The sequence below is a fragment of the Trichoderma camerunense genome (genome assembly GCF_050948025.1).
Source record: "Trichoderma camerunense strain CBS 138272 chromosome Unknown V8C40scaffold_10, whole genome shotgun sequence".
NCBI classification, from domain to species: domain Eukaryota; kingdom Fungi; phylum Ascomycota; class Sordariomycetes; order Hypocreales; family Hypocreaceae; genus Trichoderma; species Trichoderma camerunense.
The window spans coordinates 17,682-32,101 of record NW_028145360.1 but is presented as its reverse complement, the minus strand read 5'-3'; the positions used below and the strand labels follow the sequence as shown (position 1 = coordinate 32,101).

Sequence of the window (14,420 nt, the reverse complement as noted above, 5' to 3'; positions counted from 1 at the left end):
CGAATCGGTACGTACTCGATTCGTTGCCAAACAGCCCGAGAAGCCATTGTTTCGGCTTGCTTCTCTTCTCGATCGCCAGAAAAGCCCAGCGCAAGTCGTCGCGTTGCCTGTGCGAGCCTGAATCTTTTTCTCGGAGGCGTCTCTGCTGCTCTTCCAACCCGGTAATTGCATTTAATTGACCGCTGCGACTGCGATAACCCCGGCCGAGGCGACGAAAAGAATCTACAGGGAAAAAAAAGGCTCCCAAGATCGCTGCAATGGCGGCCCTCGGCGAAGATCTGCTCAACACGGTCAACAAGCTGCAGGACCTGGTGTTCAACACCATTGGCAGCGATTCCCTCGATCTCCCCCAAATTGTGCGTGGTGCAAATCTGCCTCCCCTTGTCCTCGCTTGATGCTAATGCCCCGCCGCTCCAGGTCGTCGTGGGATCCCAGTCCGCCGGAAAATCTTCCGTTCTCGAAAACATCGTCGGCCGAGACTTTCTGCCCCGAGGCAGCGGCATCGTAACCCGCCGGCCGCTGATCCTGCAGCTCATCAACATCCCGGAGGATGAGACGGCACCCGATCCGTTCAACGACCCATATCGCTCGCCCGGTGCTGCGCGGCGCTCAGAATGGGCCGAGTTCCACCACATCCCCAATAGACGGTTCAACGACTTTATAGATGTCAAGCGGGAGATTGAGAATGAGACGTCCAGAGTTGCTGGTACCAACAAAGGCATCAATAGACAGCCCATAAACCTCAAGATTTACTCACCGCATGTCCTCAACCTGACCCTGGTCGATCTGCCCGGTTTAACCAAGGTTCGTCTTTACCTCTTACTACCTGCTCATCTTCTAGGCTAACCTGGCTCGAATCATGCATAGGTACCCATTGGCGACCAGCCTTCTGATATCGAGAAGCAAACGAGAAATTTGATCTCTGAGTACATTGCCAAGCCCAACAGTATTGTTCTGGCGGTGTCACCGGCCAATGTCGACCTTGTCAACTCGGAGGCTCTTAAGCTTGCCCGGCATGTGGATCCTCTTGGCAGGAGGACCATCGGTGTTCTCACCAAGATCGACTTGATGGACCACGGCACCAATGCCCTCGACATCCTGTCCGGCCGTGTATACCCTCTGAAGCTTGGCTTCATTGGCGTCGTGAACCGCTCGCAGCAGGATATTCAAGGCAACAAGCCCATGGAGGATGCCCTGAAAGCCGAAATGGACTTCTTCAAGCACCACCCGGCTTACCGTAACATTTCGAGCCGATGCGGTACACAGTTCTTGGCCAAGACGCTTAACACGACTCTCATGGCTCACATTCGAGAGCGGTTGCCCGACATCAAGGCGCGCCTCAACACTTTGATGGGTCAGACCCAGCAGGAACTCGCCGGCTATGGTGACATGCACTTTAGCGGAAAGGAGCATCGCGGTTCATTGATTCTGCAACTCATGACGCGATTCGCAACCTCCTTCATCTCCTCCATCGACGGTACATCCACTGAAATCTCGACCAAGGAGCTTTGCGGTGGTGCCCGCATCTACTACATCTTCAACTCTGTTTTTGGAAGCTCACTAGATACCATCGACCCTACTTCAAACCTTTCAGCGTTGGATATTAGAACGGCAATTCGCAACTCCACTGGTCCTCGGCCCAGCTTGTTCGTGCCCGAGATGGCCTTTGATCTCCTTGTGAAACCCCAAATCAAGATGTTGGAGATTCCCAGCCAGCGCTGCGTCGAGCTTGTCTACGAAGAACTTATCAAGATCTGCCATACATGCGGCTCAATAGAACTTTCTAGATTCCCAAGACTCCAAGCAAAGCTCATCGAGGTGGTATCGGATCTTTTGCGAGAGCGATTAGGCCCCGCCTCAAACTATGTCGAGTCACTCATTTCCATTCAGCGCGCGTACATCAACACAAATCACCCCAACTTCCTAGGCGCCGCCGCAGCGATGAGCAATGTTGTCAGCGCCAAACAGGAGCGGGAGCGTAAGAGGATCATCCTGGAAGAGCGTGAGCGCCGGGAGAAGCGCCGGCTCAAGGAGCTTGGACCCAACGGCACGGAGCCGCAAGAAGATGGCGATGAGAGCCCGGTTGCGGAGGGAACCCCGCGAGCAGCAGAGCCCAACCTTCGCAAACTCGCCACAGCAAAGCCTTCACGAAGCATGTCACCTGCCGTCCACCAGGACGCCCTGGTTGGCCTCGGCGCATCCATGAACGGCATCCGGCCATCGTCTCCGGGCATGAATGGACAAGGAATTGGCGGTGCTCGCGATACATTCTTGAACTACTTTTTCGGCAAGGATGGCATGGCGCCAGTCAGCGCCCCAATTACTCCCACCACCAACGGCAGACATACCAGTCACCCTTCAGAGCCCACCTTCTCTCAGAGTCTCCGCCGTGAAGAGAAGTTGGCGATCCGAACCTCTACCGCTCCCCCCTCCGTGACAGATGAGTATGACCCATCATCTCGAAGTTACGGTCTGGCATCACATCTGGTAAGTCTTGATACAGACTCCCTCCTTAACAACACAGCCCTTTTGTTCTTTTCCTCCTGACTGACTCCTCTCTTCTCCCACAGGGCGAATCTAATGAACCCGCCATGACCGAGCGCGAAGCCATGGAAGCAGAGCTCATCCGCGCCCTCATCTCCTCCTACTTCAACATCGTCCGCGAATCCATCGCCGACCAGGTCCCCAAGGCCATCATGCACCTCCTCGTCAACCACTGCAAGGACGTCGTCCAGAACCGCCTCGTCAGCGAGCTCTACAAGGAGAACCTCTTCGAAGAGCTCCTCTACGAGGACGATGGCGTTAAGAAGGAGCGCGAGAAGTGCGAGAAGCTCCTCCAGACATACCGTGAGGCAGCAAAGATTATCGGCGAGGTTTTGTAAAACAGGGGCGAAGGAGCTCGCAAAGATGCCTTTTCTTCTTCTTGTTCTTTTTTAATACTCTCCCCTTTCTTCTACGATGGTCTGGAAATCTACCATGAAGAGAAGGAAAAAAGAAGTAGAAGATGACAAGATGACATTAAGAGAAAAAGAAAAAAAGAAATGGGAGGTTCAATGTCTGTATAAAAGCGGTAGGTTTTCCAAAACACGAAAAAAGGCGATCAATGAGGCGTCCATGGGGATCTTTAACGAAGGCAAACGGCTGGGGGAGGAATGGATGACTGGAAGAGGAAAAAAAAAAAGAGAAACACGCCTGTTCAGAGAGGGAATAAGGAGAGAGTGTGTGATTTGTCAAAATGAGAGTTTTCATTTTGAAGTGTAAACAACCTGTATATGATGCAATTGGAGGGAGAGAGGAAATGGGAAGAAGGGGCAAAGAGGATACATTTCCGTGACCATGGCTGCAAACGATTTCCTCATATTTTCTACAACTACACCGCTCGACTCTGTCATGTCTCCAATGATAGGAAATATACTTGTCACTACCTGTACTGCTTAATGTGTGGCCGTGTTGTATGGACTGATCTACGACTATATATCTCTAGTTTCTTCTAGCATCTATAGTATCTTCTAGTATCTCTAGTATCTTCTAGTATCTCTAGTATCTTCTAATATCTCTAGTATCTTCTAATATCTCTGAATATCTCTAGTTTCTCTAGATATCTCTAGTATCTCTAAATATCTCTACATCTCTCTAGATATCCCTAATATCTCTAGAGATATATCTAAATCTACTGGATATATTGATAGTAAACACTGTTTGTAAAGTTTGCACCTTCTTGGCAAAGAACGTCGAGTTAAGAGGTAGGTAAGTATTGAGTTATTATATATAGATATGTACAAACTACCATTTCCTCCTCAATTAAATAACTTTTTCCTCAGTAGTGAGATGCCTTAAAACGCCGTCGTCATAAGTGTTTAACAAGAACAAAAATGGAAGAGAGAATGCTCCTATGGAAACTCTAATCTATGCCCATGTTATTCCCAACCTCCCGATCTTCTATTGGCCAATGGATCTCGTGACTCATAAACATTATAAAGCTGTGGTAAGGCTCCAGTATTGTTGTGCGACTCCCTGATAGTATAGTTGGAATAACTAGCATTAGAGGGAATTCTATAGTCGTGAAAGATGGGATATTGAATGTAGTAGCCATTCGGTAAATTCCGCACGTCAACAATGTCGTAGGACTGGTAGAAGGCCGTGGACATCGGTTGTTGGTAACCACTGGCGTGGCTTTGTTCTCTTTGCGAAGCCATGACCGGGGCTGGTGTTTCTATCGCATGGGGTATTGTTGGATTTGAGCTGACAGATGCTGAGCACGTGAATGGAGGCTCCTCAGGCCACTCCGTTTTCCAAAGCATAGTCATGCTCTTCAACTTCTTTGAGCGGTGCTTCATAGCATAATGTTGTAGGATAGCTTGAAGGCCGTACCGCTTTTTACTCGGGCTCGGGCATTCCCTGCAGCGAAAGAAGGCCGTCTCGTGATGATTGGTATGTGGCCCAATCTTATGATCGAATACCCATTTCATATCGTCGAGAGTTAGTCCTCGCGTCAAGGAAACGGCCCTCGCTCCGTCCTTATAGAACTGTTTGCGGACGTATGCCAACACCTCCGCGGCGAAGTCTGAACAGTTTCCCTTCTTGACGCTGCGTCCCTTAACCCAGCTGTCTATGACCTCATCTGCGAGGTTGGAGATGTGAATTCGTACAGTAGTCTCAACATCCTGTCGCTGCTTCTGTAGAGTTTTAGCAATTTCCGAGCCTTTTTTCCCTATCCATTCCGGCTTGTTAGCAGCAGTAGGCGTTGGCTGAGCCGAATGTCTGCGCATTTGGCGGATACCTCCTGACAGGAGCCACCTGTCCCACCGGGAAGCGTCATGAATTTGTTCGATGCCTCGAGTTTCTAAGCCTTTTTTCCACTCTTCAGTAGCTGCAACGCCAAATCGCTTGACTTCTTCAAACTCTTCCTGAAGCCTCTCCACTTGGGCAGGCCAATACACTTTTGTCAACTGAAGAGGGGTAATGGCCCCTGGGATGCTTCGCAATTCTTGAGGGGAGATTACATTCATGTCAGGCGTCAGAAAAACCATAGGAAGCCCCGATGAGATGAGTGATGGTCTTGATGTTGATAGATAGAAGTCAAGTTCCTGTAAGGCAGAAAAATCTCGTCAGCTACTTGATAGATTCCAACAAGAGAAAGTAAAGTCACTCACCTTGATGCTCTTCCCAACCAAACAGTTCCCGCACGAATTGATGAAGAAAGGAAAGATAGGCGATACAGTGGTATTGCCAGGTCTGCGGGGCTTTGAAGAATCCTCAGTGGTATTGTAGGCTTTGTCCAACTGGCCGCAGAATTGGCAAAATCGGGTACAGGCAAACCGCCACATATCCAATTCAAACTTTCCCTTCAGCGGCGCGGGCATGGCTGGCCAGTGAAGACATCTGGACGCTCGCCAGATGGCGTCTGGGGGCAGTGTAGGCAATATACGAGTAGTAGGCACGTGTATCACAGAAGAGATGAAGGGCGAGACAGGATCGAGGTATCTGTGGAACAGCCGGTTGACACGTAGGCAGCGTCCAAGAGTAACCGGCGAGAGTAAGGAAAAGATGTGATGCCACAACTCCGCTGGGAGCTGCCACGACCTGTCCTGGGGCTCTGCGGGGCCAAAAACAACACTGTTCTGGCTAGCAGAGGTGATCCTGGTCTTCTTGGAAGTTTTGCCCTCGCCCTCGCTTGAACTCTCCAGTCGCCTTCGTTTCCTAGCGCTCGGGGATCCCAGGGTGCTGCTGTCAGATGAAACGAGTTGTGTCCCGTTTAGAACTCGCATCTCATCCTCAAGCCTCTGTAGGTATGCCAGACTGGCATCAACCACGTGCCCCTGCCGAACGTTGTCCATGACTGCATAGAGAAGAAAACGAGCTGTAGAAGAGGTGAAGAGGAAGAGGAAGACATCAATGTGTTGAGATTATTAGCACTCTTGGGGTGTTTTGCAGGAGCAATGCAAGGGATCAGCCCTTGCCCAAAGTCCTCGCAAGCACGGGCAGGCACGTTGGAGTATCATCGAGAGACTCTAGTAGGAGGATAACCTGAGAGGGAAAGAAGACGCAATGAAAAGGCACGGAAAGAGCTCTTCTGCTCTTGATCTTCTCCGGAGCTTTTTCGGTCTCGCCGCTGTGACGGACACTAAATCCCCTATAAAGCAGGGGCTGACGTAGAAATATACTGCACACTTTTGCTAGAGGCAGCTTATCGATTGGTGCTGACTAAGCAAAGTAGCGACTTGAGATACGCACTCCAGAGTGCTTACAGAAGATGTGTACGGTAGAGAGATATAGTAGATCATAGTAGATATAGTAGATTAGAGTAGCCTATAATAGATATAGTAGATTAGAGTAGACCATAGTAGACCATGGTAGACCATGGTAGATATAGTAGAAGATATTAGACCATAGTAGACTGTAGTAGATGTAGTAGGTATTATTACCCCTGAAACAGTACCATAATAACTTATTTCAGCTTGTCCAAATACCTATTGCAAAGCAGCTATCGTCACCATAGAGCGAGAGATACTAGAACACCATTTACTTATGAAGCGGAGAGAAGGCGGGGGCTTGGAATAAAAGTAACTACAAATGTCCCTGCTCATAAAGACCTTGCATTTTCCCTTATCCAAATACCAAATCCAGATCAAACATGTCCAACGAACGTGTTCTATGATATACAAGAGTGTTTAAATACACATCAGATTACTGCTGCTCGTTCATCATACTCGCACCATCGCCCAGCCCCTGTTCCGGAGACGATTGCTCCCCAGAACCGTAAATCTGGAAACTCTGGTCTGCTCCCCAAGTTGTCATCTGTGTGTAGTTTTCAAATGCACTCTGTTTGACACAAAATTGTCAGTCAATGTTGTTCCAATGCTAAAGGAGAGGAAACTGCAGTCTTACCCAGTCAAAATTGGCCATGTCGCCTGCCCCAGTGCCACCCAAGTTTGTAAACATGGAGAGCGGAGAGGCACCGGCGCCATTACCGTTGAGAGCGTCAAATTGCGGGAACTCGTTCCCGTTCCCGTTTGTAGCCCGTAGACCAAAGTCCATACCCATAAAGGCACTGCTCTGCGAGAATGGATCTTGGCCACCAAAGCCAGGGATCCCGATGGGAGACACAAAGCCCAATGACAATGGTGTTTGATCCAGTGATGAGCCTGAGCCTGAGCCTACAATTGAGGCAGACAGGGAGTCGGTTCGAGATGGGACTTGGTCGCTGTTGGAATCCATGGCCTCTCCACCAGACACCTTGATCTTGTCAAGCATGATTTCAATGACTTTGGTAGCCTTGAAGGCTTCCATTGAAGTATGAGCAAGAGCGGCCCATATGCCCTTGGCGGTCTCGAGCGCAGCGATCATTTTGCTTCGTTGCTCGTCCGTGTAGACGAAGCCGTCGTCGGTGGGGTTGGGCGATTGCCGTGCAATGTTATCATAATGAAGGTCTAGAACAAGTAGCATAGCTGGCAAGGTAAACTCTTTTGTCGCAATTGATTTAATGTACCACGAAACAGATCGCAGCCGGCCGTTCCCCTGAGATTCGCGATGCAGCTTGGTTAGGTGTTCTAGCGCCTGCAGTGACGCTTCGATGGCACTGCGTCGAGAAAAGGCATATCTTGGGTTATGCTGGGCCTTGGCGTGATATTTGCGGTGCAGCAGACAGAGTATCTTCTGAAACAGAATATCAATATTGTACCTCGCAATGATCAATGTCACCGGATCCTGAGACGCCTCCAGTGCACCGAGTCGGAGATGAGGAGGAAGCTCCTGCATGATTTGGCGAAGCTTTGCGTCGAATCGGATAACCTCGTCGTATGGAACAGTCTTGCCGACCATATTTGTTGCCTGCAGAATGTTTCCCAACTCAGAGCAGAGCCTCACTTTCGCAATCATGTATGATATCGGCGTCGGTTCTGAAGAGGGGCGTGAGGGTGGTAGTTCTTTGGTGTCGGGGTGGAATTCATCATCGAAAAGGTTGTTTGGAAGCTGAGTATCGCAGTCGTTCTCGTAAATCATATTAGGCAGTGACACCTGATGCGAAAAGACGACATCAGACATGCGGACCAACGCCCACGCTCTCCTTCTCATTTCCTACGTCATCTCGTATCAGTGGTTTGCTCGTCAACGAAGCACCAAAAATGAACTTACAGCTTGAAACGGTGTAAGATTGGGAAACCATTTTGCGTCTCGATGGTATCCCATGCGGAAGGCTATCCTTGTGATGACAGAAACAATCAACCACAGCCCGAGGTCGGCATCCCACCGAGATGAGTACTCCCCAAAGACGTATAAAAGCATAGCTTCAACGGTGTACTCGACCGGCTTTGTATAGTCTGCCTTGATCAGACATTGTACTGTCCGTAGCCGATATTCTGACGCCAGCTCCAAAGTCCGGCCTCTCCACTCAGGAGGTTCATCACCAACTTTGTGATAGCTCAGCATGGCAAGAGTAAGCACAGAATATAGCAATCCCAGCCACATGATTGGCGTTTTTGACGGGTCCTCCCAATGGCTTTTCAGCTGCTTGAAAAAGGTCGGGCCGTGTATTATACACACAGCGTTGTCCATTGAGTTGAAGTAACGGCTACACAGAGTCAGGATGCTCGACTTTGGAGGCAGCTCCGCGCGAAGCTCAATCTCGGAGGCGGGCAAGGCACCAAGCAACAACGTCGGCCCTTCCCGAGCCGCCATTGGTTTTGATAACCTGACACGCTCGTAGCTCGTCTCCAGCTCCTTCTTGTGAAACATGAAATAGTTTTTCACTTCGGAAATGTCGGACAGTATCGTATGCCAGTGCTCTTGGCCGATATACATGGACTTGCCCTTGTCCGGGTCGACTTTCAAAACTCCCAGCGAAGCCGCGAGTCCCTCTTCCGTATCGCTATCGTCTTCGAGCATTGTTACCCCCTCGTCGCGGCCAGCTTTGGCGGAAGAGCCGCTATCAGTTAACGACTGCGACGTAGAGGCCGCTCGACCAGCCGCAGCGGCTGAAGCAGGGTCTACATTAGCCCCGCCATGCATCAAAGACAGGACAAGGCCTTCTAACCGGTCGATCCTATTCTGCATGTCATCCGGCGTGGCGTCAGCCTGGTTCTGGCTCTTTTTTCGGGTTGCCGGGGCTGCATAGGAGCATGACGACGTGTCCATGCCCTCTCGCTTAGTGCAGTTGCTGCACGGGTGGTTCCTGTCGCATTTCCTACGCCATGTTAGCAAGTAAAAACGCATCAACGGATGCTGCTCTTTGGCTGTTCGTCAAGCCATATCCGAGCGCCCAGGCACTCACAATCTGCATGGGAGGTTAGCACGCCTACACTCTTGTCCATGGACAGTGCGGAGATAACGACGTACTTTCTTGTCCTGCATGGATAGCAGCTCAAAGGCACACGATTTCTCTTCCTCACAACGCGAAACTGCTCCTCAGGGGAGCGACCCCCTGTAGAAGAGTTGGTCGAAGGCGGAGTGGGCGTCATTGTAGAGGAGGGGAAGGAAAGCTGAGGGGCTTTCGTAATCTCAGACGGTTGTTGGCTGATGAGGCGATTCGGATTTAAGGATCACACCGAAATGCTCTGAACTTCAGCCGGCCTCACAAGCGGCTTGCCGGTTATAATTGATGCGGCGCATATATTAGACCTCTGAGGGCTCCGGAGAAGGCAGGGGGAGGCAGCCTGTCAATTGCTAGAAGCAGCCAGGCCGAGAAAGGGGAAGAAGCGAGGCGACGGCTCAGTGCGACGACAGAGAGAATTAGACTGGCCCTTTTAGAGGATCAGCCGGTAGCTGGTCAGAAAAGATTGCATTCGCCGGAAATAAAGCCAATCCACGGCTTCGGGCTCGAGTTGTAATGCGAAAAGAAGATGTTCTGCGATGGTTTCGGACCCTGGACTGGAGATGCCAGTGGTTGCGCGGCCTCGTTTGGGATCGGACGAGAAGCGGGCGGAATTGCCTTGGTGGCTTGATATGGCAGTCAGTTGTCAAGTGTTGAAGGCGGAGAGGGGCCGGAAAGCTTGAGTGGCGGACTTGGGGCAGACGGAAAGCCGAAAACGTCAGAGTCCTGCAGGCGAAGCTGGTGATGCAGCAGCAGGAGGAGAGAGAAAGGCGTCAAAGCGAGGGGGATGAGAGAAAATTTGCGGTTGTGAGAGAGGAAGAGGGACGTCTGCTGGAATTAGAGGTTAAAGCACAAAATATAATAAAGAACCCCCCGAGAATCGCGGTTGGTGGGGGGAGCCAGGAAGTGGTGTCGAGCCGGGCGCGAGTCTTGCGTGATACCAAACGGTACCACCCAGGAGGTGCGTCTATGCATTAATCACTGAGGCGTCTGGTCTCCAACTTTTTTTTTGCGGTGCAGCACTAACAACGGTAGCTACTGTGCTAGGCCCCCGGCTCGGCTGTGCGGTACGATTGGATGCTACTGCTACTACCAGGTGATGTTTACGATGAACAGCTGTAGCAGAACGCAGCATCTGGTTCTCAAATCCCTCATCCAACAGTGAGTCCGAAAGGTTAATAAGACAGGTCATCAACTTGACTTCATCTCGACAAATTAAACCTGCAGCATTGCCCACCACATGCAAACATGGCATTAGAGAACCTTCGATCTCATCCACCACCGAACAGGAAGCTTATCTCAAAGCCGAGCGGCTGCTTTGTCAGCCGGCTCTGCAAGTACCCCGTGTTAGTGCATGGCAGCAATCCCCATTGGCAGATCCATGACGACCCCAGCCATGGGAAAGGCTTCCAGGCGGTCCGTTTATTCTTCCATGGCGCCGACGTCCCTTTGCAAAGTAGAAAACAGAGCCTGTCATTTGACCTGCGCCTTTGCAAAGCAACTTAACCTTTCGACTAAGCAGAGTGCTAACACGTCACTGCTTAGACGCTGTGTTGGACCCTGGGATTCCGTGTACACGCGAGTTGCTCGTACATTCGTTCCGGAGTACGGACTTCGGTCGAGGACTTCGCAGGGCCATGTAGCAGCATTTCCCGTGGTCTTTTCCACGCGGGAAAAACTTTGCGAGATGAGCACAGCCCGGAGTTAAGCCGCTACACGCACGAGGTCATTTCCTGCGAGCCTGGATATGGACAAGGCTCCAGCTAGTTTACGTAGTTGACGCTGCATTCTGCAACTCTGTGACTCACCCTCGCAGGCTGTCGATTTTTAGCAGTTCTGCTAGCGCCCCTGTAGTTGTAGCGCGGAGTGTCAGCGAACCAGCCGATTAGCCCCCTATCCGGCCAATGGAAGTGGGCAAATTAGCCATGGAACTCCGTACGGCTGATTCCATCTCCTCTTTTCCTGCTGGCCTTGGGAGGTGCCAGCGGCAGTTGAAATACCGGGCAGCACGTGCAGATTTGAGGTTTCAGGAACACTCCCAACAGGGCATGGACTGACATGTGCGGTGTTGTGGTGTATCGAGTTGATCGGACGCAGCTTTAACTTGGTGCCTAGGGGCATTGGAGATGCCTGATACGCTCGCAGGTATAATATAGAGTGAAGAGCCAACACGGAGTATTCCCGGCAGACATGGAAACATGGTCGACGTCTCTCTTTTGCTATGAACTAAACACCTAACAGCTTCCGATCTCCACGACTCCCAAGTTGAGTTCCCATGATATGCAGTGCATCAAATACTTCACGACGGAACAGTATTCAAATCTTTATTGTTCAGTTGCTATTTTTTATTTGTTCTTCAATAAAATTGTGGCTTTCATACATCATATCCTCCTCTGCTCTCGTGCTCATCAAATACCCGACTCGGCAGACATGGCCAGTTCCGTAATGGGCCCTTCTTTTCTACTATTGGCCACGCATGTTCAACCTCGTCGATATATATAACGCTCCGATTCCAATTTCGCTCATCCGACAACTCGATATAGTATGCAGGGGCAAATTTGCCATTGTGTTGTCGTCCCACGCATCTCACCTCCTAGACACTTGCGTAGTATGCTTCTTCCTGCAGTTGAAGAGACCGGAGCACTTGAATATGGCTATGTGTCACGGCTCCACCACCAACCCATAATAGTTGGCAAGATTATTTTCACCAGAGGTATCACAGACGGAAATGTGAGCAGGTGCTGTCTACACCTTTCTCGGCTTTGCCTCCTATGCCGCCGTCGGTTCGGCAGTGACGCTATATGGCTTGAAGAAATCCTCGTTGCTGCTGAGTTCCTCCTTAACCTGTAACCAGTGTCAGTGAAATATCAGAATGCTCATGTAATAGCACATACAATGTCGAGGCCGCCAACAAGTTCGCCGTCCACCCACAGCTGCGGGAAAGTCGGCCACTCAGCATACTCCTTCAAACCCTGGCGTACATCATCGTCGGCAAGGATGTTGAAGAATCCGTATTTGACAGAGTTGTCGCGCAAGATTCCGACCATCTGTCGCGAGAAGCCGCACTGAGGAGAGCTGGGTGTGCCCTTCATGAACAGCATAACGGGGGCTGCCTTGACCAAGTCGCCGAGACGCTTGAACAGCTCCTCCTTCTGCTTGGCCGGATCAACAACGGTGGCATCAGCTTGGGCCACTTCGGCGGCCTGAGCAGTGCCGTTGGTGGCGGCAGCACTTTGCGTCGCACCTCCGGCCTTGTTTGCGTGCTTCTCGATAGCCGTCCGCACCTTGACGGCGCTGCTGCCGCTGACGGTCTCGACGACCTCGCCGTTTCGCAGCAGCACCAGGTAGGGAACCGCGGTCACATCGTAGGTTTCGCTGATATCGCTGAGGTCCTCAGCATTGATCGACACCCACTGGGTGCTTAGCGGGTTGGTGACGGGATATTCGGATGCGAGCGTGGACAAGACGGTTGCCATCTGGGCACATGGTGCCGCCCAGGGTGCATGGAAAGAGGCGACAATGAGGGTTGAGGCGGGCGCAGAGCTGAGCACCTGCTGCCACTGCTCGTCGGTCAGAATTTCGGTGATGGTCGACATCTTGTCACCAGGCCTGAGGTCGAGTTCAGGATCGGATATGTAAGATGACGGATGTTTGTATGGCGGTTGTGGGCGAAGGACGGCGAGAATCGGCCTGGAGTATCAGAGTTGGATTTTTAGCGGGGTAAAAGTGATGGCGCAAGGCCCATTGCTGCAAAGGTCATCGCAAGCATTTGAAATCAGGGCCGCTGCTATTTCTACACCGGTGTGTCATTTGTAATCAAGCCGATGAACTCTCAAGAGCCGAACTACACGAGCCAAATTCTTTGCCAATGGAATAGTTCACAAGATATGATCATCAAGCAAAAGAAAGAAAGAAGAGGGCCTTTGAAATGCAGAATTAATGGCAGAATATGCAGATTTTGATGAACCAAAATGACATCACAAGTTGTGATTTTTGCCGGGATTGATTGCTAATTTAGGAAACGCATGGAGAGGTATGCAAGGCCTCTTAGATGCCTTTAGTGCTAATAAAGTAAAGAGAACGAGTCGGCGAAGGATTGAGTGCATGCGATTTTCATGGGGAATTCAGCCAGCCATGCGCTTGTACATGCCAGGAAGTGTGAAATCTCGTTTAGAAATAGCCTCTACCTGTTATAAGCTCGACCTTATGCTTATTTCGGGGTATGGCCGTAAGAAGGAGCAAAGTACGTACAGCTGAGAACGGGAGTACATACAAAGGCATCATGGCAAGAAACTCATATCGTAATGTACGGGCTAATACAATACAGGTAGAAATACGGTCATCATTGCGAGCTGAAGTCGAGCTGATATTACCATTTCCTTCCGCGGTAAGGAATCCATCCGATTGGCTACCCATCACCCCAGCCAGGTTGGGTACATTTGCACGGCGAGATGAAACGCGTGTCGTTGGGCTAAATATACGCAATAATGTGGCTCGGCAGCTGAAGTTGACGAGCCCTAACAACACCGAGGCTCATCTATTTCGAGGGCTCTCTTTTCTTTTTCTCCTTTTTTAGAATGACGGTAAATAGTTCCTAGAGAAGTAAAGGGACGGTATCTTGGCAGGCAAGGCACCGGCCGAAGTATCTGCAACGCGGCCTTGAGGAAGAGCCTAACGCCGGAATGGAGCTCTGATTAGACGGCAGGGTACTCCGGACTCCGGACAGCCAGATCTTGCAGCACAAGTGTTTATGCTCCCCTTGCATACGTCTAAGGCCTAGCGATTCCTATGCATCTGGATGTGCATCTTGAGCTTTGGGGTTCTGACGCCTTGCATGCAACGGGTTTGCCGGAGATGAGATCCAAAGTGGGCTTGTCTATGCAGAAGATGGTAACTACCCTGTATTTGGAGGCTATGCACGACTGTCCTAGACACGAGCCAATAAACAACATAGAACATGAAGCTATATCTACCTCTCGGGGCCGTAGTTGGTATGTAAGTTGGTAGGGTTGATTCGAGGATTCGTTGCAATGAGGGCTCTAATCTATCCGGGTGCCTGTGCCTCTACTTGCTGAATAGTGCACACTTACGCGTACATGGTAAGATTACGCCG

General features: G+C 50.7%; 4 protein-coding genes across 4 annotated transcripts; 1 reads left to right on the top strand and 3 right to left on the bottom strand.

Annotated features, from left to right (window-relative positions):
- Nucleotides 1–64: 64 nt before the first annotated feature.
- V8C40DRAFT_246122 (dynamin-related GTPase DNM1) lies at nt 65–3,561 on the top strand. The gene is made up of 4 exons (XM_083216055.1): nt 65–356; nt 418–804; nt 868–2,487; nt 2,571–3,561. Exons 1-4 carry the CDS (start codon nt 258–260, stop codon nt 2,880–2,882), a joined length of 2,418 nt encoding a protein of 805 aa, XP_083072390.1. The 5' UTR covers nt 65–257; the 3' UTR covers nt 2,883–3,561.
- Nucleotides 3,562–3,676: 115 nt separating this feature from the next.
- V8C40DRAFT_246121 (F-box protein) lies at nt 3,677–6,126 on the bottom strand. The gene is made up of 2 exons (XM_083216054.1): nt 5,154–6,126; nt 3,677–5,087 (listed from the first exon to the last, which is right to left on the bottom strand). Exons 1-2 carry the CDS (start codon nt 5,835–5,837, stop codon nt 3,918–3,920), a joined length of 1,854 nt encoding a protein of 617 aa, XP_083072389.1. The 5' UTR covers nt 5,838–6,126; the 3' UTR covers nt 3,677–3,917.
- A 210-nt stretch (nt 6,127–6,336) lies between these two features.
- V8C40DRAFT_21973 (transcription factor domain-containing protein) lies at nt 6,337–9,753 on the bottom strand. The gene is made up of 5 exons (XM_083212206.1): nt 9,334–9,753; nt 9,269–9,271; nt 8,134–9,181; nt 6,889–8,076; nt 6,337–6,822 (listed from the first exon to the last, which is right to left on the bottom strand). Exons 1-5 carry the CDS (start codon nt 9,453–9,455, stop codon nt 6,688–6,690), a joined length of 2,496 nt encoding a protein of 831 aa, XP_083072388.1. The 5' UTR covers nt 9,456–9,753; the 3' UTR covers nt 6,337–6,687.
- A 1,856-nt stretch (nt 9,754–11,609) lies between these two features.
- Nucleotides 11,610–13,241, bottom strand: V8C40DRAFT_246114 (thioredoxin-like protein). Its single transcript, XM_083216053.1, has 2 exons — nt 12,202–13,241; nt 11,610–12,151 (listed from the first exon to the last, which is right to left on the bottom strand). Exons 1-2 carry the CDS (start codon nt 12,901–12,903, stop codon nt 12,077–12,079), a joined length of 777 nt encoding a protein of 258 aa, XP_083072387.1. The 5' UTR covers nt 12,904–13,241; the 3' UTR covers nt 11,610–12,076.
- Between the last annotated feature and the right edge of the window lie 1,179 nt (nt 13,242–14,420).

Excerpts from the sequence above, each read along its gene's own strand:
- V8C40DRAFT_246122 (XM_083216055.1), top strand. The coding sequence starts at position 258 with ATGGCGGCCCTCGGCGAAGATCTGCTCAACACGGTCAACAAGCTGCAG. Across the intron at positions 357-417 it reads CCCTCGATCTCCCCCAAATT|GTCGTCGTGGGATCCCAGTC; the intron begins GTGCGTGGTGCA and ends CCGCCGCTCCAG. Across the intron at positions 2,488-2,570 it reads ACGGTCTGGCATCACATCTG|GGCGAATCTAATGAACCCGC; the intron begins GTAAGTCTTGAT and ends CTTCTCCCACAG.
- V8C40DRAFT_246121 (XM_083216054.1), bottom strand. The coding sequence starts at position 5,837 with ATGGACAACGTTCGGCAGGGGCACGTGGTTGATGCCAGTCTGGCATAC. Across the intron at positions 5,088-5,153 it reads TGGTTGGGAAGAGCATCAAG|GAACTTGACTTCTATCTATC; the intron begins GTGAGTGACTTT and ends TCTGCCTTACAG.
- V8C40DRAFT_21973 (XM_083212206.1), bottom strand. The coding sequence starts at position 9,455 with ATGACGCCCACTCCGCCTTCGACCAACTCTTCTACAGGGGGTCGCTCC. Across the intron at positions 8,077-8,133 it reads ATCTTACACCGTTTCAAGCT|GAAATGAGAAGGAGAGCGTG; the intron begins GTAAGTTCATTT and ends GAGATGACGTAG. Across the intron at positions 6,823-6,888 it reads ACATGGCCAATTTTGACTGG|AGTGCATTTGAAAACTACAC; the intron begins GTAAGACTGCAG and ends TGTGTCAAACAG.
- V8C40DRAFT_246114 (XM_083216053.1), bottom strand. The coding sequence starts at position 12,903 with ATGTCGACCATCACCGAAATTCTGACCGACGAGCAGTGGCAGCAGGTG. Across the intron at positions 12,152-12,201 it reads TTGTTGGCGGCCTCGACATT|GTTAAGGAGGAACTCAGCAG; the intron begins GTATGTGCTATT and ends CACTGGTTACAG.